Raw genomic sequence first — 22818 nt, 5'->3', positions numbered from 1 at the left:
CTCCTCTGAGCCTGGCTGTGGGATGGGCTGGGGAAGTGGTGGAAACTGAGGCAGCCCCAGGCCCTGTCCTCATGGAACAACCAGTCCAAAGGGGGAGAGAGTCCCAATTCCTAGATAATTCCTTAATTCCATGATTCGAAGTCCTTACTCAGCTGGGTGTCAACCCTGGAGTCAGGTGATGGTGATGAGGAGCAGAGCTCAGAATAGCAGGGAAAATCTGGGGGAACCGTCCAGGGCTCATACGTATCCTTGGGGAGAGGGGTCATGGTGCAGCCTGAAAGGAACACAGGGATCTCATGAACGTTCCCTGCCCCCAGATTGTCCTGCCTCCCCATCTGGAACGCATTCGGGAGAAGCTGGCAGAGAACATCCATGAACTCTGGGCGCTGACTCGCATCGAGCAGGGCTGGACCTATGGCCCGGTGAGGGGCCGCCTGCAGCATGAGGGACTCAGGCTAGACTTGCTGTTGGGGGAGTGAGCAGGGAGGGGGCCAGTGGTTGGGGGAAGGGACTTTAGGGCACCAGGGCGTCCTTGGGGTTCTTGTGGCAGAACCAAGGGCAGGAGGTCAGGGGCCACAGTCTGGGAGTGTTGGGGGGAGGGAAGGGACCCTGAAAGTTGACACTGGGGTTTCTCCAGGTTCGGGATGACAATAAGAGGCTGCACCCGTGTCTTGTGGACTTCCACAGCCTACCAGAGCCCGAGAGGAATTACAACCTGCAGATGTCGGGGGAGACGCTCAAGTGAGGGGGGGGGGCGCAGGGAGCAGGGGCCTGAGACCGACTGCTGGTGAGGAGGAGGGCAAGGAGAGACAGGGATTGTGAAGCAGAGACAGACAGCTAGAGAGACTAGAGAGCTAGTCAGTAAGAGAGAGAGAGAGAGACGTGGAATCAGGGAAAGAAGTAAGTGGCCAGGAAAAGATGGGCACTGTCAAAGAGATACAGAGACAAAGAAGCAACGCCAGACAGGAGTCAGAGAGACAGAGACTGAGACAGAGGGATGGGGACAGACACCAGAAAGTCAGAGCAAGAGATGTGAGAAACCGACAAGGGCGGGGGAGGAGGGAAGCCGGGGTGGGGGAGGGGAGGCCAGGGGCAGGAAGGCTGTGTGAGGTGACACTGCCCTCCCACCCCGCCCCAGGACTCTGCTGGCACTGGGCTGCCACGTGGGCATGGCGGATGAGAAGGCGGAGGACAACCTCAAGAAGACCAAACTCCCCAAGACGTGAGTGTGGGGGGCCCGGGTCCCTCTGGGGAACAGAGTTGGGGGGGGGGCTGGGGATGACGTGATAAAGGCTGGGCAGTTGAGGGGTCTTGTATGAGGCTGAGGTCAGAGACAAAGGGTCACAGGTTAAGGTGAAGGTCATAGGACAAGGGGTCAGGGCCTGGAGTCAGTGGTGAGTGTCCTGAGGAGGTGTCAGGATTATGGAGGCAGGAGTCCCAGAGGGACAGTGGGTGTGAGTCAGGACCCAAGGTCAAGATCTGCCATGGAATCAGGGATAATGAGAGAACAGAGGTAATTTCTCCAAGTCAGAGTCAAGGAGTCAATAGAAAGAGGTGAGAAGCTGTTGGAGTCATAAGTGAGGGACCCTAAAATTATAGGTGAGAGGTCCTTGGGGATAGAGGTCAGCGTTCAGAGGTCAAGGTCTCCAAAGCCAGGAATTTGAAGCGATAGAGTTCTGAGGTCAGCGGTAAGAAACCTCAAAGTTAGAAGTGAGAGGTCAGAGTTCCAGGGTTGAAGAGGAGGCTGCCAAAATCACAATGCAGGGGTCAGAGAGGCCAGAGGTCAGTGACATGAAAGCCCTTGCTAGGCTCACAGGATCCTGGGTAAAGAAGCCAAGTATCTCAAAGCTTATTCAACAGAGTCGTAGAAGCCTGATGTCAGAGATCAAAGGTCAGCAATTCCAAAACTCAGAGCTCAGGATCATGGAATCCTGGAGCAAGGGTCAGAAGTCAGAGATCCCACGGAGCAGAGCCCAGGGGTGGAGGTGAGGGTCTCATCTCACCAAGCCCTGCCACACCCACAGGTACATGATGAGCAATGGGTACAAGCCGGCGCCACTAGACCTGAGCCACGTGCGGCTGACACCGGCGCAGATGACGCTGGTGGACCGGCTGGCAGAGAATGGGCACAACGTGTGGGCACGAGACCGTGTGGCCCAGGGCTGGAGCTACAGCGCTGTGCAGGACATCCCAGCGCGCCGAAACCCTCGCCTCGTGCCCTATCGGCTGCTGGACGAGGCCACCAAGCGCAGCAACCGGGACAGCCTCTGCCAGGCCGTGCGCACCCTGCTGGGCTATGGCTACAACATTGAGCCGCCTGACCAGGAGCCCAGTGAGTGCAGACCTCAGGTCCCTGACCCTGACTCCTACCGTGATGCGGACCTCATCCCTTGACCCTTGATTTCTGACCTGACTCAGCCCCTGAATGGGCTACATCTACCACATTGAGCCTTTCTGCACTCCATAACCGTGACCCTTACTCTGACCCCGACCCTGAACCCAATCTTGACCACTGACCTTCATCATACACAAGCCCTGCCTGGGCTATGGCTATAACACTGAGCTGCCAGGTCAGGAGCCCAGTGAGCACTATCCCTAATCCCTGACTCCAATTCCTGACCCCCAACACTGACTCCTAACCTCTAACCTCTGGACCATAGCTTCAACATGACCCAGCTTCAACATGACCCAGCCAAGAGCTCAGAGAGCTTCTAACCCCTACCCTTACCCTGACCCCTGACCTATCCCAATCCCAACCTCAACCACCCATCCTGGCTGTGGTCCCCAACTCCAATTTCCCTCCCCTCCTAGAGCCTGACTCTGACACTCTCTCCCTGATCTGGCTCTAGATGCTTAAATCTAAACATCGACCCTAATCTTGACCCTTAACCCTAGACCATGACAGTGACAGACCTGACTTTCTGTCTCTGTCAGCATCTCTTCTCTCAGGGCTCTGACTGCTAAGGAGAGGGGGTGGGGGAGGAGTCTCACTGAGTAGGTCCTTTCCACCTCTGGCTAGTCTGAGATTCACCAGTTCTTCTCCTATAATACCAAGAAATCGTCCCTCTTTCCCCAGCCCCCCGAGGCCCTTACCTTCTCTGGTGTCTCCCACCAGCCTGTCAGTGCCTTGGGATCCACTCCCCACCCAGTCTCTGACTCTGCTTGGCCCCTGACTCTGTAGGTCAGGTGGAGAGCCAGTCTCGTTGGGACCGGGTGCGCATCTTCCGGGCAGAGAAATCCTACGCGGTGCAGAGTGGCCGCTGGTACTTTGAGTTCGAGGCAGTCACCACCGGTGAGATGCGAGTGGGCTGGGCGAGGCCTGAGCTGCGGCCTGACGTGGAGCTGGGAGCTGACGAGCTGGCCTATGTCTTCAATGGGCACCGCGTGGGTATTCCCTGGGCTCCCGTCTGCCAGGCCCTGTGGTCCCTCCGCACAACTCATACACTCCAGCCCTGCCTCTGTCTGTGTCCCACTGTCCACTCATCCCTGATCTGCCTTACCACTCGTCCATCTGTTCATCCATCCCTCGCTGTCCATGCACATATCTATCCATCATCCATCTTTCCATCCAACCATCCATCTGTCTATTCATCCATCCACCTATCCACAAATCCGACTATCCACCCATCTACTCATCTGCCCAAATAACCACTTACCCATCCACATTTCCATCCGTTTATTCTTTTTTTTTGTTAGTTTAGCCGTTCACTTATTTAAGCAATTTGTGATTTCACTTATCGATCAAATCATTTGATGCATGCATCCATCCACTCATCCATTTATCCACCTGTCCACCTATCCATCCATCTCCCCACCCACTCATCCATCTGTCTGTAATTTCTTCCTTCCTTGTATCAACCAATGTAGAGTAAGCTTCCATTCCATTCTTCCATCTGGCCGTGCACCCTACTTCCCATCCATCCATCTCGTTATCCATTTACCTATTCTGGGGGCATATAGGTATATGTGAGTCTGTAGAGGGGACATTGGTAGGTTCACTTTTCCCTTCCATCCCTCTAACTTACCACGGCCCTGAACCCCCGACTACCACTTTGGTGGTCTGCATAACCCTAGCACCAGCCATGGAAAGAGTAAAGAACGCAGGCAGAAGGGATGGGATACAGAGATCAGTGGGAAGGGAAAGCATGAAAACCTATCCTTTACATTCCAAAGATCATGGATGCAAATATGGGAAAAGATGGGAACCCTGTGGGGGTGACCCCTTGTCTGTCCCACATGTCTTGAACCCAGTGCCTTGCATGTGTATCTTTACATGTCTCTCCTTGCTTCTGCATGTCTCCATTTCTCGGTGTCTCTCTCACCCCACATCTTCCCCTCACCTCCTCACAGGGCCAGCGCTGGCACTTGGGCAGTGAACCGTTTGGGCGTCCCTGGCAGTCAGGCGATGTCGTGGGCTGCATGATCGACCTCACAGAGAACACCATTATCTTCACCCTCAATGGCGAGGTCCTCATGTCCGATTCAGGCTCTGAAACGGCCTTCCGGGAAATTGAGGTTGGGGATGGTAAGGGCTGGCCTCGTGGCCCCTTTCTGGTTTTCTCTCATCTGACCCTATACTGCATTCCTAGTCTCCCCCTTTCCATCCTTTCCTTCCACAGTACCTCCTCCCCTCCTGCTCCCACCCTGCCCACCTATCCTCACCCCTGCCCATCCATCCCCTCCCACCAGGCTTCCTGCCTGTCTGCAGCTTGGGACCTGGTCAGGTGGGTCACCTGAACCTGGGCCAGGATGTGAGCTCCCTGCGGTTCTTTGCGATCTGTGGCCTCCAGGAAGGCTTTGAGCCATTCGCCATCAACATGCAGCGCCCGGTCACCACCTGGTTCAGCAAAAGCCTTCCCCAATTTGAGGCTGTACCCCTTGAGCACCCCCACTATGAGGTGAGGACTGACCCCACTCAATACCCTCTGATCTGCCTCCAAACCTCATTCTTCCCACAATTCTCTTCCCCAAGTGTCTCCTTTTCTTCCATGTTAGCCCACAAACCACGTAGAAGGGCATGTTGGGACAGTTGAGCTCCCAGGGCTACCTTGTCAGGTATAACCTCAGCAAACTACAACCTGTCTGAGCTCCAGGGGCCTTGCCTATAAAATAGGGGGAGGGGAAAAAAGAAGAGCTGGATTAATCCCTTCACCCCCCCCCCCTTCTGAATCATTTAAATACATTGGAGACATCATGCCTCTTTTTTTTTTTTTTTTAATGTAAACTCTATGCCCAGCGTGGGGCTTGAACTCAGGACCCTAAGCTCAAGAGTTGCCCACTCTACCAACAGAGCCAGCCAGTCGCCCCCACGATGGTTCTTTGTCCCTAAAGATTTCAATATGCATTTCTTCAGAACAGGCTATGCTCTTACAGAACTGCAATTACAGAAGTCAGGTCATGAAAATCAGGAAATTTAACACCAACACGTACTATTACTTAATTCATAATCTGTATTCAAATTTTAGTAATTGTGGTGATTAAAAAAATTTTTTTGGTACAGAATCAAATCCAGGATTACATGTTGCATTGAGTTGTTATGTCTCTTTATTCTTTTAATAATTATTTTTAAAAATTTTTTTGAGTGGGGGAGAGAGAAAGCATGAACATGAGCAGGGGAAGGCAGAGGGAGAGGGAGAGAGAGAATCTTAAGCAGGCTCCATGCTGGGCATGGAGCCAGATGCAGGACCCGATTTCATGACCAATTGTGAGATCATGACCTGAGCTAAAATCAAGAGTTGGATGCTCAACCAACTGAGCTACCCACGCTCTCCTCTTTATTCTTCAATGTAGAACGTTCCTGAGTCTGTCTTTGTCTTTCATGACATTAACATTTTTGGAGAGTACACACCAGTTATTTTGCAGAATAGCTCTCATTTTGGTTTGCTGAATGTCGCCACCTGATTAGGTACAAGTTACACCTATTTGGCAGAAATACCAAGACATTGTGTCCTGCCTGATGGAGAATATCAGGAGGCACATAATGTCATTATGTCTTATTACCCATTACATTAATTTTGACTGTTTGATTTAGGCGGAGTCTCTCAGATTTCTCCACCATAAATTACTTTTTTCTCTTTGTAATTAATCAGTAATTTGTGGGGAGGCATTTTGCAACTAGGTGAGAATGGATGGGTTTAAAGCAGGGGAATGTCCGGTTTGGATGTGACTTTTGGAAAGGTCTCCATTGAGAATGGATTGTAGGGGACAATAGCAGAGGCAGAAAGACCGGAGCCAGAGGAGGGAGAGGCTGGTGGAACAGATGTGGACCTCCTAATTCCTGCTACTGCCAGGTGTGTTCTCAACCCAAAGAACAGAATGCTAGACAGCCATGAGAATGAATAGACTAACCTACACACAACCATCCGGGTGAATCTCACAGACATAATCCCGAGAGAAAGAGGCCAGGCACAGGGTGCCTGGGTGGCTCAGTCAGTTAAGCGTCAGGACACTTGATTTAGGCTCAGGTCATGATCTCATGGTTCGAGTGATTGGGCCCTGCATCTGAGCTGACAGGGCAGAGGCTGCTTGGGATTCTCTCTCTCTCCTTCTCTCTCTGCCTGCATCCCTCTCCCCCATCTCAGCACTAAATAAATAAACATTTTAAAAAATTTAAAAAGGAAAGGAGCCAGACACAAAACACATCTTGTGGGATCCCATTCGTAGAAAGTTCAAGAGCAGGCAGAGCTAATTTATGGTGTGCTAAATCAGGAGGATGTTACCATGAAAGAATACCTCCGAAGTTTAGTTACTTTGCACACAAATCACAGGAGGGAGGTGGTCAGTAGACTCTTGCCCAAGAGCAAAACAGGGTCTATAAGAGATGGGAGAGAGTAGAGAAAAAGACCCTGCAGACATTCTGAGAACAGCAAATCTTGGCCACAGTTTCTGGGTAAAATTTGTTGGCTGGCAGAAAGGGAGCACAGAGGTCTTGGTATTTGGTCTTTGAAGAGAGACATCAAAGAGTGGGAACCACTCCAGTTGTTTATGGAGTCTCCAGAAAACCTTGGAGAGCCTGTCTTTGGAACGTAGAGGCCAGGCACCTGCTCTCTGTCAGCTCCTGCCTCTTGTTTAAGCCAGGCTGGTACATTTCTCTCATCAGAATCCCTCACTGCCTTTGAGAGAGTGGTGTCTAAGTGGGCACGAAGAGGGCTCCTGAGGGACTTGGTCAATTTTGTTTCTCCATCTGGGTGCTGGGCACACAGGTGGGGCCACTCTATAACCTCGTCATGTTGTGCATTATGACGCGCCCCCTTTCCTTAATGTTGTGTCTCCATATACAGAAAGTTTAGCAAAAGTTCATCTGGGGAGCCTTTACAAAACTCTGCCCCTTCTGGCCTGCTCTCCCTGAGACTCTCCCCAAGAGACCAGGAGGGCAGGGCCTTTGTCCTGTTCGCTGATGTGTTCCTGGCACTTGGAACGGTGCCTGGCACACAGTAGGCTCTCAGTAAGTATTTGTGGAATGGACGGATGGGTGGATGACTTAGTCTGGAGTGAGACGCACAGGTAGGTCCTGGAAACTCCCCAAGTGATTCCAGTGGATTCCAGTGTCTGACCAGGGCTGCCACTGTACAGGTGCCTAGACAGAGATTGGCAGAGGGCTGAACGCACCCCGCAGCCAAGCTGTGTGTCCCACAGGGAGCGCATCGACCCAGAGGAGCGAGTCTGGCTGATTCTCACACAGGTGCTCTAAGGCCTAACGGTGGCTCTGTGAGTACCAGGTTTTGGACCCATGGCCTAGCCTGCCTGCCTGGCTCAGTCTTCCTGCTTCCCTTCAGGTGGCCCGCGTGGATGGCACTGTGGATACACCGCCCTGCCTGCGCCTGAGCCACCGCACCTGGGGCTCCCAGAACAGTCTCGTGGAGATGCTCTTTCTCCGGCTCAGCCTTCCGGTCCAGTTCCACCAGCACTTCCGCTGCACGGCTGGGGCCACGCCCCTGGCGCCCCCAGGCCTGCAGCCCCCCGCCGAGGATGAGGTCAGAGCGGCAGAACCCGACCCGGACTATGAAAACCTGCGCCGCTCAGCGGGGCGCTGGGGCGAGGCTGAGGGGGCCAAAGAAGGAACTGCCAAGGAGGGGGCACCCGGGGGCAACGCCCAGGCTGGGGCAGAGGCCCCGCCCGCCAGGGTGGAGAACGAGAAGGATGCTACCACAGAGAAGAACAAGAAGAGAGGGTGAGTCAAGGGTGGGGCCGGGGTGGGGTTTGGGACCCGCAATTAGGTAACCTCGATAACTTGAGGATTGGGGCGCCTGGGTGGCTCAGTCGGTTGAGCGTCCGACTTCGACTCAGGTCACGATCTCCCGGTCCGTGAGTCCGAGCCCCGCGTCGGGCTCTGGGCTGACGGCTCAGAGCCTGGAGCCTGTTTCCGATTCTGTGTCTCCCTCTCTCTCTGCCCCTCCCCCGTTCATGCTCTGTCTCTCTCTGTCTCAAAAATAAATAAACTTAAAAAAATAATAACTTGAGGAACCCCAATGTATCCCAGAGTGGCCCCATATATGTTAAGAGGAGTCAGAACACTGAGGGAGACTATCATGCCTCAAGTGAACCCCATTATTTTCCTGGGATGCCCTCATTTCCTTGAGAATGTAAAATCAGAGTACCCCACTCTATCTATGGAGAACTCCACTATCCTTGGGGGTACCTAATGGGCCTCAAAGCGTTTCACCCAATGGACTTCATTATCCATGGACACTGTAGTGGACAGACACTAAAATATCATGGGAGAGTTGATGGTACCCCAGGGTATCCCAGTGAACACCACTGGTCTTCTAGATTGGGGTCACTTCTCTGTCTCAAATGTGCCCCCAAAAAGCTAACTTCAAAGGAGACTCTCAAAAGGCGTTAAACCTGATTTGAAGCAAATGTGTTTTCTTCTACTAGGCAGTGGTTTTCAATGGGATGTAGTTCTGTGTCTCTTGGCGGGTGTTTGGACGTGATGGACGATTTTGGTCATCACGGTTCGTTGAGGTGGTGGTACTGCTCCAGGAATCCTGCATGCCTTCAGTGTATAAGACAGTACCACACAATGAAGAATTGTCCTTTCCCAAATGCCTTTAGCCCCCATATGAGAAATGCGGACTTGGGGAACCACTGTATGCCCCAAAGGGAACCTCCATGTTCCCAGAGGCACTTTTAAATTTGGGTGACTGGGTATCAGCAAGCACAGAGCACAGCATCTCCAGAATGGATTATGCTGACACAGTTGGGAGTTTTGTCCTTCAAGAGGCGAGGTCTTGGGCATTAGAAATGGGATGTGTTTAGGATGGACGTGGGGGCCATGAATGTTGTGGTGAAGAGGCCTGGGGGGACTGGGCTTGAAAGCTGGCTCTCACGGTAGCCTTTCCTCATCACCAGGTTCTTATTCAAGGCCAAGAAGGCCGCCATGATGACCCAACCACCAGCCACTCCCACTCTGCCTCGACTCCCTCGAGAGGTGGTGCCTGCCGACAACCGTGATGACCCCGAGATCATCCTCAATACCACCACGGTGTGAACCCGGGGCCCTTAACTCCGAGACCCCTCAGATTTCCAAATTTCACGCTGCCATCTCTAGTAATTTCCCTTCCTGGGGACACCCTGATATATACCGAAGTCCACGAAATAGAGCACACACTGAGTTAATCCCTTGAACCCCTGAATCCGTATAGCTAGGGGTCTAAAAATTGCAGGGAACACCATGAAGCTATAAGGCACACTGATAAAACTCCCAGGGATCCCAGAATCCAGAGTATATAGCAATGTAGACTTGGGACCTCAATATTTGGGTTCAACCATATAAACTCGATACCCCCAAATGTAATAGCTACTCTAGTATATTCCTGGGAAGCAAAATTGACAATTATCTCAATATAGTTTAGGGATTTCCCAAATCTGGAATGTTTTCTGAGACAGGTAGCTTCGTGGTTAGGATTATGGGCTACCTGGGTGCCAAGTGGGTAAGTCACCTCAACTGTTCTCTATGCCTTCTCCTTTATGAAAGCTTTATGGTCCTCCCATCAGTAAAATGAGGATAAAAGTTGTACCCACTTGATGGTGATTATAAAAGTTAAGTAAATTAACTTGTGAAGTGTTTGTTAACTATTATTTATCAGTAACTTTGCGATTTGGAGAGGGACCCAAATTTGGGGGTATCACAAATAGTCCCAGAGGATTCCCGAGTCTAAAAATATATCAGTAGACACAGAAATAGGGACATAGACCCAGGGGGTCTCCAATCCAGTAATTTATTGTTGAACTCCCAGAGGACACTGCAAATCCAGAGAGGCCAACTTAGAGTCCCAGGGAAGCCCTGTGTCACCCGCCTTCCAGACTGACCATTGATCCCCCTTTGCCTCTCTAGTACTATTACTCCGTGAGGGTCTTCGCTGGCCAGGAGCCCAGCTGTGTGTGGGTGGGCTGGGTCACCCCCGACTACCATCAACACGACATGAACTTCGACCTCAGCAAGGTCCGGGCAGTGACGGTGACCATGGGGGACGAACAAGGCAACGTCCACAGCAGGTGCCCAGGAGGGGGTGGGGACAGTGGGAAGTGAGAGGTCAGTGCTGGGCACCTGGCTCGGCAGCTTCCCTCCCCCTCTTCTTCTCCTCTTCTCTTCCTGTTGACTTTCCAACAATGGCTCCTGCTCTTGGTTTTTTCTCCTCTTCTTTTTCCATTTGTTCTTTTCCATTTTCTCTTCCTTCTTCATCTCACCCTCCCCTTTCTACATTTCCTCCTTTCTCTGTTCTCTCTTCCTGCTCTCCTTCCCTCTCTTCCTCCCAGAACCCCCAGCCAACTTCTAAGAACCTTCACTCTGAGGGGCTCAGGGTTTCGGCATCAGGTCTGCAGGTGGTGGGGGTTTAGGTGTGGAGCTCTGAGGTCATGGTGTCCTGGGAGTCTGGGGAAGGAAGTGTCCAGAGTCCATGCACTGACCACTCCTGTTTCCTCCAGCCTCAAGTGCAGCAACTGCTACATGGTGTGGGGCGGGGACTTCGTGAGCTCGGGGCAGCAGGGCCGGATCAGCCACACGGACCTTGTCATTGGCTGCCTCGTGGACTTGGCCACTGGCCTGATGACATTTACTGCCAATGGCAAAGAAAGCAACACCTTTTTCCAGGTGAGCCCGGCCCTCAGCAACTTAGCAACAGTGTTCTCATGTCCCACTACACTGGGATGACCCTTCCAGACCTCCTCTGAGGACAGATCCCAGAGAGACAGGACAAAAACAGCTCCTAGTCTGCCCTCAGGACAGGCCAGACCTGGGTAGTTGCGGGGGGACCACCTAGTTAACCTTGCATTGAACTGACACCCAGAACGGAGGAGACAGCCTTGACCCCGGAGAGTGGTCCATAGTCCCTCTTAGGCCAGGTGACATCAATTGCCAACCTTTCACCAATCAAGGAACACCCTAGGATGAATCCTAAGGTAGCCTTTTCCTTTTCAACATTTTATGATGAAAGATCTCAAACGTACAACAAAATGAAAGGAATCGTACTTTGAACACCCACATACCCACTACCAAGATTCTACCACCTACACTGGCTTTATGACATATTTATCCACCTATCCACCCAGTAATCCATCTAACTTGGATTCTGTAAAACTTTATTTTATTTTTATTCTTGAAACTTTACTTGTTTTGAGAGATCGAGCAAGCAGGGGAGGGGCAGAGAGACAGGGAGAGAATCCCAAGCAGGTTCCATGACGTCAGCCCAGAGCCCAATGCGGGGTTCAATCTCACAAACCGTGTGAGATCACGACCCCAGCCGAAATCAAGAATCGGATGCGTAACCGATCGAGCCACCCAGGCGCCCCTAAAACTTTATTTCAAATGGAGGATTTTCAAAAACATGCAAAAATAGAATAGCGTACTGAACCTCCATGTCCCCACTAGCCAGCTTCAACGAGTACGCACTCACAGCCAATCTCGTGTCGTCTTTGGCCTCCACACCCCCCTCACTGCCATACACTCTGGATGGTTTTGAAGGAGTCCCCAGATATCTTTCATCTCTTTTCAGTATGTATCTCTAAAAAAATAAGGATTCTTTTAAAAAGCATGACCACAATACCAGTTGGATCTAAAAAACAAACACATGGGGCGCCTGGGTGGCGCAGTCGGTTAAGCGTCCGACTTCAGCCAGGTCACGATCTCGCGGTCCGTGAGTTCGAGCCCCGCGTCGGGCTCTGGGCTGATGGCTCGGAGCCTGGAGCCTGTTTCCGATTCTGTGTCTCCCTCTCTCTCTGCCCCTCCCCCATTCATGCTCTGTCTCTCTCTGTCCCAAAAATAAAAATAAAAACGTTGAAAAAAAAATTAAAAAACAAACACAAACAAATCCAATAATTCCTAATTAATTAACCAAATATCCAGTCCATGTTCCCATTTCCCCGGTTGTCTCAAAACTGTCTTTTTCCCATTTGTTCATTTGAACTGGAATCCAAATAAGGTCTTCTATTTTAATTGGTTGCTAGACCCCTCGAGTCTCCTGTGTAGATTTCCCTTCCAGCTCTCTCTCTCTTCGAAATGTGTTTGCTGAAGAAACCAGGCTGTCTGTCCTGTAAAGCTTTGCTTCTCAAAGTATGGTCCCTGGACCGGCAGGGTCTGCCTCACCTGGGGGCTCATTAGAGATGCAGACTCTCAGGGCATCTTGGGTGGGTCAGTCGGTTAAGCGGCTGGCCCTTGGTTTCAGCCCAGGTCATGATCTCACGGTTTCGTGAGTTCAAGCCCCGCATCGGGCTCTGCACTGGCAATGCAGAGCCTGCTTGGGATTCTTTCTCTCTCTCTCTCTGTCTCTCTGTCTCTCTGTCTCTGCCCCTCCCCCCTCAAAATAAATAATAAAACTTAAAAAAATTTTTTAAAAATGCAGAATCTCAGGCTTCCCCCCAGACCTGCCCAATGAGAATGCCAAACTTAATCCTGGGAGATTCGTGTGTCTACCGCCATCGGGAGTGCCGGCCTAGCTTCTCAGTCTGCATCTGGCTGTCGCATCCCCCTGGTGTTGTTTTAACATTTTCCTCTGTCCCCTGTATTTCCTGGGAGCTAGGAGTCGGGTCCGGAGGTGCGGTCAGATTCAGGTTGGGCAAGACGACTTCACAGACGATGGTGTTTGTGGTGATGAAGGCTTGGGGGGGGGGGGGTTCCGCTGCGGAGATCAGAGGGGCTGGAGGGAAAGCGCAGTCAGAAGAACTTTCTGGGTTTTGAAGCATGAGTCTTGGGAGAGAAGTGGGAATGGTGGCGGGCATGATATGCACAGTGATCCCGGGGGAGCTGGAGGTTGGCCTGGCTGGATCAGAGTGGGGACAGCCCGTGAGCAGCCTCGGGGTCATTGGGGCGCTTTCAGTGCCTGAGTTTGGATCCGTAGACACCAGCAGGATCAAGCTGGGGCAATCGACCCCAGGGTTCAGAATCCACACTGAACATCACCTCCAGGTCACCCGCTTCCTCATCCTGCCCTCTTCTGTCTTGCCAGGTGGAGCCCAACACGAAGCTGTTCCCTGCCGTCTTTGTCCTGCCCACCCACCAGAATGTCATCCAGTTTGAGCTGGGGAAGCAGAAGGTGAGGGTGCGGTGATGGGGCAGGCTGAGGCAGTAGGTGCGGGAGGTCAGGCTGGCAGAGTGGCTGAAAAGTGGGGCAATCCGGGAGGTCTCCCTGGAAGCAGAGTGGCAGGACAGAGAGGGCTGGGCATTGTGACCGGTGCCCACCTCTGTGCCTCCAGAACATCATGCCGCTGTCAGCCGCCATGTTTCTGAGTGAGCGCAAGAACCCGGCCCCGCAGTGCCCGCCTCGGCTCGAGGTGCAGATGCTGATGCCCGTCTCGTGGAGCCGGATGCCCAACCACTTCCTGCAGGTGGAGACGCGGCGAGCCGGCGAGCGGCTGGGCTGGGCCGTGCAGTGCCAGGAGCCACTGACCATGATGGCGTTGCACATCCCCGAGGAGAACCGGTCAGGGCCGGCCCAGACCCGCAGGGGTGGGACGGGTGTTGCAAGCCCTCTGGGGTCCAGATCCCCCTCGGTGCACCCCTCCGCCCGTACCCCAGGACTCCAGACGACACCCCAGGAGGCCCCAGAGCTACCTCAGGGAACCCTGACTCAGCGCGGGCATCCCCAGATAAGACTCCAGGGGACTCCAGACCCACCTCAGAGGGCTTTAGGCCCATATTAGTGGACCAACGACTCACCTCCAGGGACCCCAGACCTGCCCCACAGGGCCCCAAGCCTATGTCAGGGGGCCCAGGTCCACACTGAGGAGCCACACAACACTCCAGGAGCCTCAAGTGCACCTCGGAGGGTCACGGACGTTACTCAGAGGGGCCTGCACGCGCCCCCGGTTGTCCTGGGAGACACGCCCACGGAGACTTCGGATGTGTCCCGTGGGGATCTCAAACCCAGTCCAGGGGACCCAGACACACTCGGGGTACAGATGTGTTCACATGTATGGCAGGAATGCTCTTAGTTACTCTGAACACACAGTCCAGTCCCAGACTCACTCCAGGAGGCTGTCACGTGTGTCATCTTCCTTTTATTCATTCATTCAACAAACGGCTCTGAGCTTTCCCTACGTGGCCAGTAGCATTCTGGGCTGGAGACACCAAGCTCTTGTGAACAGACACTCCAGCAATGCTCACGTATAACTCTGGGGCTCAGACTTGCCCAAGGGGGCTCAGGCCCACCTCCGGGAGTCCCAGATTCGCTCGCTCACTCGCTCGCTCACTCACTCACTCTATCTATCCATCATCCACCCATCTATCTATCTACCTATCTGTCTAACAAGCATTTATTGAACACTCACTATGTGCTAAGTCCTGTTTAGGTTCTGGGAATACAGCAGAAAACAAAAACAAAAACAAACAAAACCCCAAAAGGCAGACAGGTCCTGCCCTGGTGGGGTTTACATTCTCGTTGCACTCAAACATCGCCAAGTTACTCAGCCCTGCCAGAGGGAGGTTCAGTTTCCATTTGGGGATCCCAGACGTATCTTAGGGTCACCAGATCTCCTCCGGAGATTCTCAGATACTGAGTACCAGACCATCCCAGGGATCCCAGATATATCCCAAGGAGCACCCCAGACCACTTAGGGACTTCTAGAACCATGGAAAGACCCAGCTCCACACGCCTCACAGAACCCTGACCCAGCGGGCCCCCGGGAACCCCTGCTGGGGTGGCCGCCACTCTCACCGGTACCCGTCTCTGCCTCTCTGTGCCCCTGCCTCCCACCTCCTCTGCTGGCTCTGGCCCGTCTCCGCCGCAGATGCATGGACATCCTGGAGCTGTCGGAGCGCCTGCACCTGCAGCGGTTCCACTCCCACACCCTCCGCCTCTACCGCGCCGTGTGCGCCCTGGGCAACAACCGCGTGGCGCATGCTCTGTGCAGCCACGTGGACCAGGCGCAGCTGTTACACGCCCTGGAGGACGCGCACCTGCCGGGCCCGCTGCGGGCGGGCTACTACGACCTGCTCATCAGCATCCATCTGGAAAGTGCCTGCCGCAGCCGCCGCTCCATGCTCTCTGAGTACATCGTGCCCCTCACGGAGGAGACCCGCGCCATCACTCTCTTCCCGCCCGGAAAGAGTGCCGAAAACGGCCCCCGCCGCCACCGCCTGCCTGGCGTTGGCGTCACCACCTCGCTGCGGCCTCCACACCATTTTTCACCGCCCTGTTTCGTGGCTGCCCTGCCGGCTGCCGGGGCGGCAGAAGCCCCGGCCCGCCTCAGCCCCAGCATCCCTCTCGAGGCCCTGCGGGATAAAGCACTGAGAATGCTGGGGGAGGCCGTGCGCGATGGTGGGCAGCACGCACGTGACCCTGTCGGGGGCTCTGTGGAGTTCCAGTTTGTGCCCGTGCTCAAGCTTGTGTCCACCCTGCTGGTAATGGTTTCCTCCTGCTTCCTTCTGTCCCGTTCTTCTTCCACATTCCAAACAATCCATCCATCCGTACGTCAACCTCCCTCTCATTTGTGCCTCCAACTGCCCGTTTATCTCTCCATCCTTTGTTCACTTTTCCTCCCATCCGTTCATCTGTCATCTGTTAATCTGCTTATCGTTGTTTTCCCCCTTCTTTCCATTCGTCCATCCAACCAACCATCATTCATCCATCAATCCATTCATCCTCCACCTACCTTTCCATCCACCCAGTTATTCAAACTCCCATCTTCCCATCCACAAGACCATCCACTTACTCTTCTATTTTCTGCCCACGTATCCATCCATCCATTCATGTACCATCCATCCAGTTTTCAATCTAGTTTCCATTCATCCTTCCATTTACTCATACATTAGTACACCCACTATTCCGTCTGTTCATTTATCCACCTACCCACTTATTTATTAATCTGTCTTTCCTTTCATGCATCCAGCTATCCGCTTTCCCCCTGTGCCTCCATCCATCCACCCATCTACAGATTCATCCATTCCTTCATCTTCCACCTACCTGTCTGTTCACCGATGCATCTCTCAATCCATATGTATGTGCACCCATCCACCTACCCACAAATCCGCCCAACCATCTACACCCATTCATCCACCTCCCATCCACCCGTTCTTCATCCTCTATTTCATGGGCCCTTTCATTCACATACCCATATGATAACTCATGAATATATACATCCATCCAAATTTTCGTGCCCAAACTATCCACCCATCCATCATCCACGCATCCCATTTCATCCCATCCCCTGGCTATTTACCCATGTATCTGTTTACCCATCCACTCATTTACATACTCATGCACCTGTCACATCATCCATCCACCTACCCACCCATCCATACACTACATATCCTGTCATCTATCCGCCCATCTCTTCCTCCACCTTTACTTTCATCTTCCCATCCATATCTTCCCATCAATTTCTCTCCCCTTCAGACCTCTGATATCCCATCTGTTAAGTCAGCCACCCAGTCCCCCCTCCCCCACTTACCCATCTCTCTTCTCCCCACTGTTTTTCCCTTTCATCTACCTTCTCTCCCTCCATCTGTTAGCATTTTCATTATGTTTACTGAGTGCTAGCATATGCTAGGAGCTATGAAGGCATCCATCAGGGTAGGGTATGGTCTGTTTCAGAGTCACATATGCTCAAGTTTAGGAGAAAGAACATTTGCTAGTGAAGGGAGAGGCACTCATGTTTGGCTCTGTGGTCTGGTTGGCTATGTGCTTAGGTGGGACACAGGGTGTGGATCTGGGGGGATCTTAAGGAGGCTGGAGAGCAGGGCAGGGGTGACACTTCTCTGTGTCGGAGGAATCACATCTAGCCCATGCAGGAATGAATTTGGCATATTCAGGAGAAGTAGGTTGGGGAGTGAGGCTGGGACTTAATTTGAGGTCTTGTGGGCCACAGTGAAGGATCCAGGCTTTGTCCTATAGGTGATGGGCATCTTTGATGATGAGGATGTGAAACAGATCTTGAAGATGATTGAGCCTGAAGTATTCACTGAAGAAGAAGAGGAAGAGGAAGAGGAGGAAGAGGAAGAAGAAGATGAAGAGGAGAAGGAAGAGGATGAGGAGGAAGAGGCACAGGAGAAGGAAGATGAGGAAAAAGAGGAAGAGGAGACAGCCGAAGGGGAAAAAGAAGAAGGCCTGGAGGAAGGGCTGCTCCAGATGAAGTTGCCAGAGTCTGTGAAGTTGCAGGTAGGCTGGTTCTTCCTGTTCTCCAGCCTCCACTCATCTGGGCTGGAAAACACAGGATCTGGTGGGGGGTGAGTCTGGTCCTTGCCCTGAGGCAGTGGGGAGCTGTGGAAGTGCCACAGGTGGTTGGCATGCTTCTGGCTTCAAATGGCCTCTCTGGTTGCCATGTGGCAAGTGAATTGGAGGGATGAGACCACGGAGAAGTCTGGCTTAAGGATCCAGGCAGGAAATGACGGCGGCAGATGGGGCAGGGCCATGGAGAGGGGAGAGGAAGCAAGACAAGTTTTTAAGGAAGTCCTGATGGTCTCACCGCCGTCATCCCTACTGCATGGCTGTCCTCCCACAGATGTGCCACCTGCTGGAGTATTTCTGTGACCAAGAGCTGCAGCACCGTGTGGAATCCCTAGCAGCCTTTGCGGAGCGCTACGTGGACAAACTCCAGGCCAACCAGCGGGACCGCTATGGCCTCCTCATGAAAGCCTTCACCATGTCCGCAGCTGAGACTGCCCGACGTACTCGCGAGTTCCGCTCCCCACCCCAGGAGCAGGTCTTCTGACCCCTGATCCCAGCTGGCATTATTTTTAAATCCCAACATCAACCCCTCCCCCCACTCTGATCGCTGATGGTACTAAACCTCCAAGCTCAGGCCTGACCCTGACCCTGTTGATATATTTATCTCTCACTCTTCTATGTCTCTCTGAACCAATAGGACCTCTTAGTAGGACCTCAGACTGACCCTGACTCCTTTCAAACCTCTAATTTCTCAGATAGTCTTCATTAACTCATGGCCTTAGACAGGGACTCACAATTGGATCTTTAATCCTTGATCTCAGAATTTCTGCTCTTGAGCTTCTGACCCTCATTCTAACTTATGACCTTCCCCTAGATAAACATGCTATTGCACTTCAAAGATGGTGAGGATGACGAAGATTGTCCTCTCCCTGAAGAGGTCCGCCAGGATTTGCTTGAATTTCATCAAGACTTGCTGGCACACTGTGGTAAGAGATCAGAGAACCCTTCTCCCAGACTTTCTCTTGGGACCTTTCCTGAAGTTTCCCTAAGATTTCCTGATCTTAAATATTTACAGTTTTGGTGCAATGTAACTTTTGGTTGAACGAATGAATGAACAGATATATTAGTGAACAGATAGAGGATGAGTGGAAGGATAAGCTTATATGGGTGTTTGAGCAGATTATATATGGATGGATGGCTATCAGCAAGTGAGTGATGAGTGTGTAAATGGGTGGGTAAAGAGATAAATGAGTAAAGAAATGGGTGAAGAGATGACTGAGTGAACTTATGGATAAAGAGAAGGATGATGGATGGATGGATAGATGAATGATTAAAAATTGAATGGAGAGATGGTGGGTGTCTGGTGGGATGAATGGATAATTGCCATTGTTTCTGATAACTTAGTTAATAATCTTACTGAGATTCTTTTATATATGATGAGTTGTTTTTCTCTGGCTGACTTTCAAGTTTTCTGTTTGCCTTTGTTTTGAAACAGGTGGGTATATGTGTCTAAGTGTAGAGCTCTTTGATTTTATCCTACTTGGAATTTGTTAAGGTTCTTGGATGTATAGATTAATATTTTTCATCAGATTTGAGGGACTTTGGGGCTATTATTTCTGCACATTTTTGTGGCCATTTTTCATTTCTGTTTCTGGGATTCCCATTATGCATATATTGATATATTTTGTGATGTTCTGGTCCACAGGCTCTAAGGCTCTGTTAGTTTTTCTTCATTCTTTTTTGTTCTTCAGACTGGATAACCTCTATTGTCCTAACTTTAAGTTCACTGATTCTTTCTCCTACCAGATCAAATATGCTATTGTATTCCTCTAGTGATTTTAAAATTTCAGTTATTGTACTTTTCAGCCCCCAAAACTTCTATATGGTTATTTTTTTATATGACCTGCCTCTTTATTAATATTCTCTATTTGAGGCATCACTGTCATCATACTTCTCTTTAATACTTTAGACATGGTTTCCTTTAGTTCTCTAACCTATTTACAATAGCTGGTTTAAAAAAATATTTAAAATGTCTCAAAGAATGAATAAATGAACAAACATATGAACATATAGAGACGTAAATGAAAAACCCAAGAAGGGATACATGAGTGAGAAATGAATGAATGAACCAAGAAATGAATGACTGAGTAGATGAATAAACAAACGGATGGAGGACACCCTCTGTCTTCTTGACCAACTCCAGGAATTCAGCTGGAGGGAGAGGAGGAGGAGCCGGAGGAAGAGGCCACCCTGGGCAGCCGCCTGATGAGCCTGCTGGAGAAAGTGAGGCTGGTGAAGAAGAAGGAGGAGAAACCTGAGGAGGAACCACCTGCTGAGGAGGCCAAACCCCGTGAGGACTGGGGCCTTAGGGAGGGACAGGGATGGGGCAGACAGCCTTGCGTTCGGGGAGCCCCCGGGTCCAAGACAGGCCATGAGGAATAGGGAAGAGGGAGGGGTGGATTAATGAGAGAGGAGGAGTGGGAGGTAGGGTGAGAGAAGAGGCATGCTGGAAGTGTGGCCGAAATGTGGGGGCTGCACAGTATGTGTGTTGGACCGGTGTGCCATGTGGCCTGCCAGAGCAGAGACATGCGTCCCACGTCGGGATGGTGGAAGCTCCTATACCAGCATGGCTTCTGTGTTCTCATGGATTTTCTTTGTTTTTCTCTTTGTTTTTGGTTTTTGGTGGTTTTTTTTTTTTTTTTTTCTGGTGAAACAATTACTATGACGAGGGATTAGAAGCACTGTTATGATAAGTGTTGGGCCAGTGGGTCATTGTACAAACTATACATCAGCTCTATCCAACAAGGACAGAATCCCTGATGTTGGTACAGGGTTTAATTCTACAACAGTCAAGGCACTGTTGGCTTGGCTGAGGGATATTGTAGGGGGAAAAAGTCACAGTCTCTGTTCTTCAGGAGTTTAGAATATTATAACAGATACACATATACATATACCATAATGTCAGGTGGCCATGGGTGCTAAGGAGAAAAAGAAAGCTGAGTGATAGGAGAGAGTGGGATAGATGGAGGGGTCAGAGTGGAGGAGTGAGGTATGCGAAGATCTGGGAAGATGATCGGTACAAAGGGAACAGCCAGTGCGAAGGCCCTGAGGCAGGAACATGCTTGGTATGTTTAGAGGCCAGTGTGGGAGTGAGCAGGAGGCGAGGGGCAGGAGATGAGGTCACCAGTGCAAGGCCCAAACTTTAAAAAAAAAAAAGGGTGGGGGGAGGTGCTGGGTGATTCAGTCGGTTGAACATCCAACTCTTGATTTTGACTCAGGTCATGATCTCATGGTTCGTGAGTTCGAGCCCTGCATCGGGCTCTGTGCTGAGAATGCAGCATTCTCTCTCTCTGCCTCCTGCCCCCACCCCCCACCCCCAACTCTTGCTCTCTATCTTAAAATAAACAAATAAACTTAAAAAAAAAAAAAAAAAAAAGAAGAAGAAGAAGTGCCAGGGCCAGATTGTGTAGCATTTCTGGAAGGTCGTGAATTGATATGACACCATCATTCAGTGTCAGTGCATGGAGGTTTCTCCTAAGCCTGAGACACATGAGACCTCTGTCTTTTCTCCCCCCAAATCCTGGAAAGGAAAAGGGTTGGGAGAGAGAGACAAAGAGAGAAATGGATGCTGGATGTCAGGATGATGAGTCTCAAGGAGGGACTGGGAAAATAAACCCATTAATCTTTTTTTTTTTTTTAATTTTTTTTCAACGTTTATTTATTTTTGGGACAGAGAGAGACAGAGCATGAACGGGGGAGGGGCAGAGAGAGAGGGAGACACAGAATCAGAAACAGGCTCCAGGCTCTGAGCCATCAGCCCAGAGCCTGACGCGGGGCTCGAACTCACGGACCACGAGATCGTGACCTGGCTGAAGTCGGACGCTTAACCGACTGTGCCACCCAGGCGCCCCTTAACCTGTTAATCTTGACATCATTTTCAAATGACACCAAAGTCTAATTTTTTCTTTGTGTCTGTTGTCTCTCTGGAGGAAAAATCAGCAGTACTTTTATTTATTTTTGTTTTTTTAATGTGTATTTATTTTTGAGAGAGAGACAGAGTGTGAGTGGATGAGGGACAGAGAGAGGGAGACACTGAACCTGAAGCAGGCTCCAGGCTCTGAGCTGTCCAGCACAGAGCCTGATTCAGGGCTTGAACTCATGAACCGTGAGATCATGACCTAGCCGAAGTCGGACGCTTAACTGGCTGAGCCACCCACGTGCCCCCAAAAATCAGCAGTATTTTTACAGAACAAGTAGAATTGCGACTTGTGCTTTCAAAGGTGCATTATTTATTTCAAAGGTGCTTATAATGGTGCCCTGGTATTTTGAATGATTCCTTTTTTTTTTCCTCTTGAAACCTTTAGGGGGCCCTTACTGTCTGGGTATTAGGGTAAAGAGAACAGGGAGGCTCTTAAAGCAATAAAAAAAAAAAAAAAAAAGATCTGCCAGAATCTGCCCCCTCCTGGCAGGTGACGGTAGGGGCGGTTAGCAACTGCGAAGCCCTCTGGAAAGAGGGGCCCTTGCTGCGTTGTTCGGCTCAAGGCCGCAACCTGGCAGTGCGTTCTGACCCTTGTGTTCCCTTCCCAGAGTCGCTGCAGGAGCTGGTGTCCCACACGGTGGTGCGCTGGGCTCAAGAGGACTTTGTGCAGAGCCCTGAGCTCGTCCGGGCCATGTTCAGCCTCCTGCACCGGCAGTACGACGGGCTCGGGGAGCTGCTGCGTGCCCTGCCCCGGGCATACACCATCTCACCATCGTCCATGGAGGACACCATGAGCTTGCTCGAGTGCCTGGGCCAGATCCGATCGCTGCTCATCGTGCAGATGGGTCCCCAGGAGGAAAACCTCATGATCCAGAGCATTGGGTGAGGCTCTGAGGCTCTGCCCCTTCCCCTGACTTTGCACTTCGCCTGGGAAGGAGGGGAGCCCTCCCAGCTCCAGCACGTCCCCCCGGCTCGTGTCCCCCGATGCAATGATGTCTCCTTCCTCCGCTTCGGGCCCGTCCTTGCGGCGGAGTACTTCTCCCAGTAGCTGGCCCATCTCCCTGGCTAAGGTCTCCTCCCCTTACCTCTCCATCCGACCTCTGGGGTGACAGCTCTTACTCACCTGTGACTCTTGGCACAAGATTGACCTTCTCTGAGCTTCATCTTTATCTCTGGGCTGGGGAAGAGCCGTGCCTCCCTTGTGGAGTCACAGTGAGGCCTAGTGAGCTCCTGCGCGTA

At 51.6% G+C, this 22818-nt stretch overlaps 1 protein-coding gene across 2 annotated transcripts in view; it reads left to right on the top strand.

Moving 5' to 3' along the window:
- Positions 1-22818, top strand: part of RYR1 (ryanodine receptor 1) — a 117881-nt gene that overhangs the window by 23538 nt on the left and 71525 nt on the right. For both annotated transcript variants that reach the window (XM_043599005.1, XM_043599004.1), the window contains exons 21-39: positions 318-422; positions 638-741; positions 1139-1222; positions 2025-2332; positions 3182-3384; positions 4351-4525; positions 4690-4898; positions 7776-8170; positions 9352-9484; positions 10337-10497; positions 10927-11092; positions 13443-13529; positions 13690-13916; positions 15223-15835; positions 17328-17591; positions 17935-18135; positions 18475-18586; positions 19804-19950; positions 22188-22461. In XM_043599005.1, coding sequence (XP_043454940.1) covers positions 318-422; positions 638-741; positions 1139-1222; positions 2025-2332; positions 3182-3384; positions 4351-4525; positions 4690-4898; positions 7776-8170; positions 9352-9484; positions 10337-10497; positions 10927-11092; positions 13443-13529; positions 13690-13916; positions 15223-15835; positions 17328-17591; positions 17935-18135; positions 18475-18586; positions 19804-19950; positions 22188-22461 — 3968 coding nt within the window. The remainder of the gene's footprint in view (positions 1-317; positions 423-637; positions 742-1138; positions 1223-2024; positions 2333-3181; positions 3385-4350; positions 4526-4689; positions 4899-7775; positions 8171-9351; positions 9485-10336; positions 10498-10926; positions 11093-13442; positions 13530-13689; positions 13917-15222; positions 15836-17327; positions 17592-17934; positions 18136-18474; positions 18587-19803; positions 19951-22187; positions 22462-22818) is intronic.

The sequence above is a fragment of the Prionailurus bengalensis genome, chromosome E2 (assembly GCF_016509475.1).
Source record: "Prionailurus bengalensis isolate Pbe53 chromosome E2, Fcat_Pben_1.1_paternal_pri, whole genome shotgun sequence".
Taxonomy (NCBI): domain Eukaryota; kingdom Metazoa; phylum Chordata; class Mammalia; order Carnivora; family Felidae; genus Prionailurus; species Prionailurus bengalensis.
The sequence above is the reverse complement of the archived record's forward strand: the minus strand, read 5'-3'. Positions and strand labels throughout refer to the sequence as shown.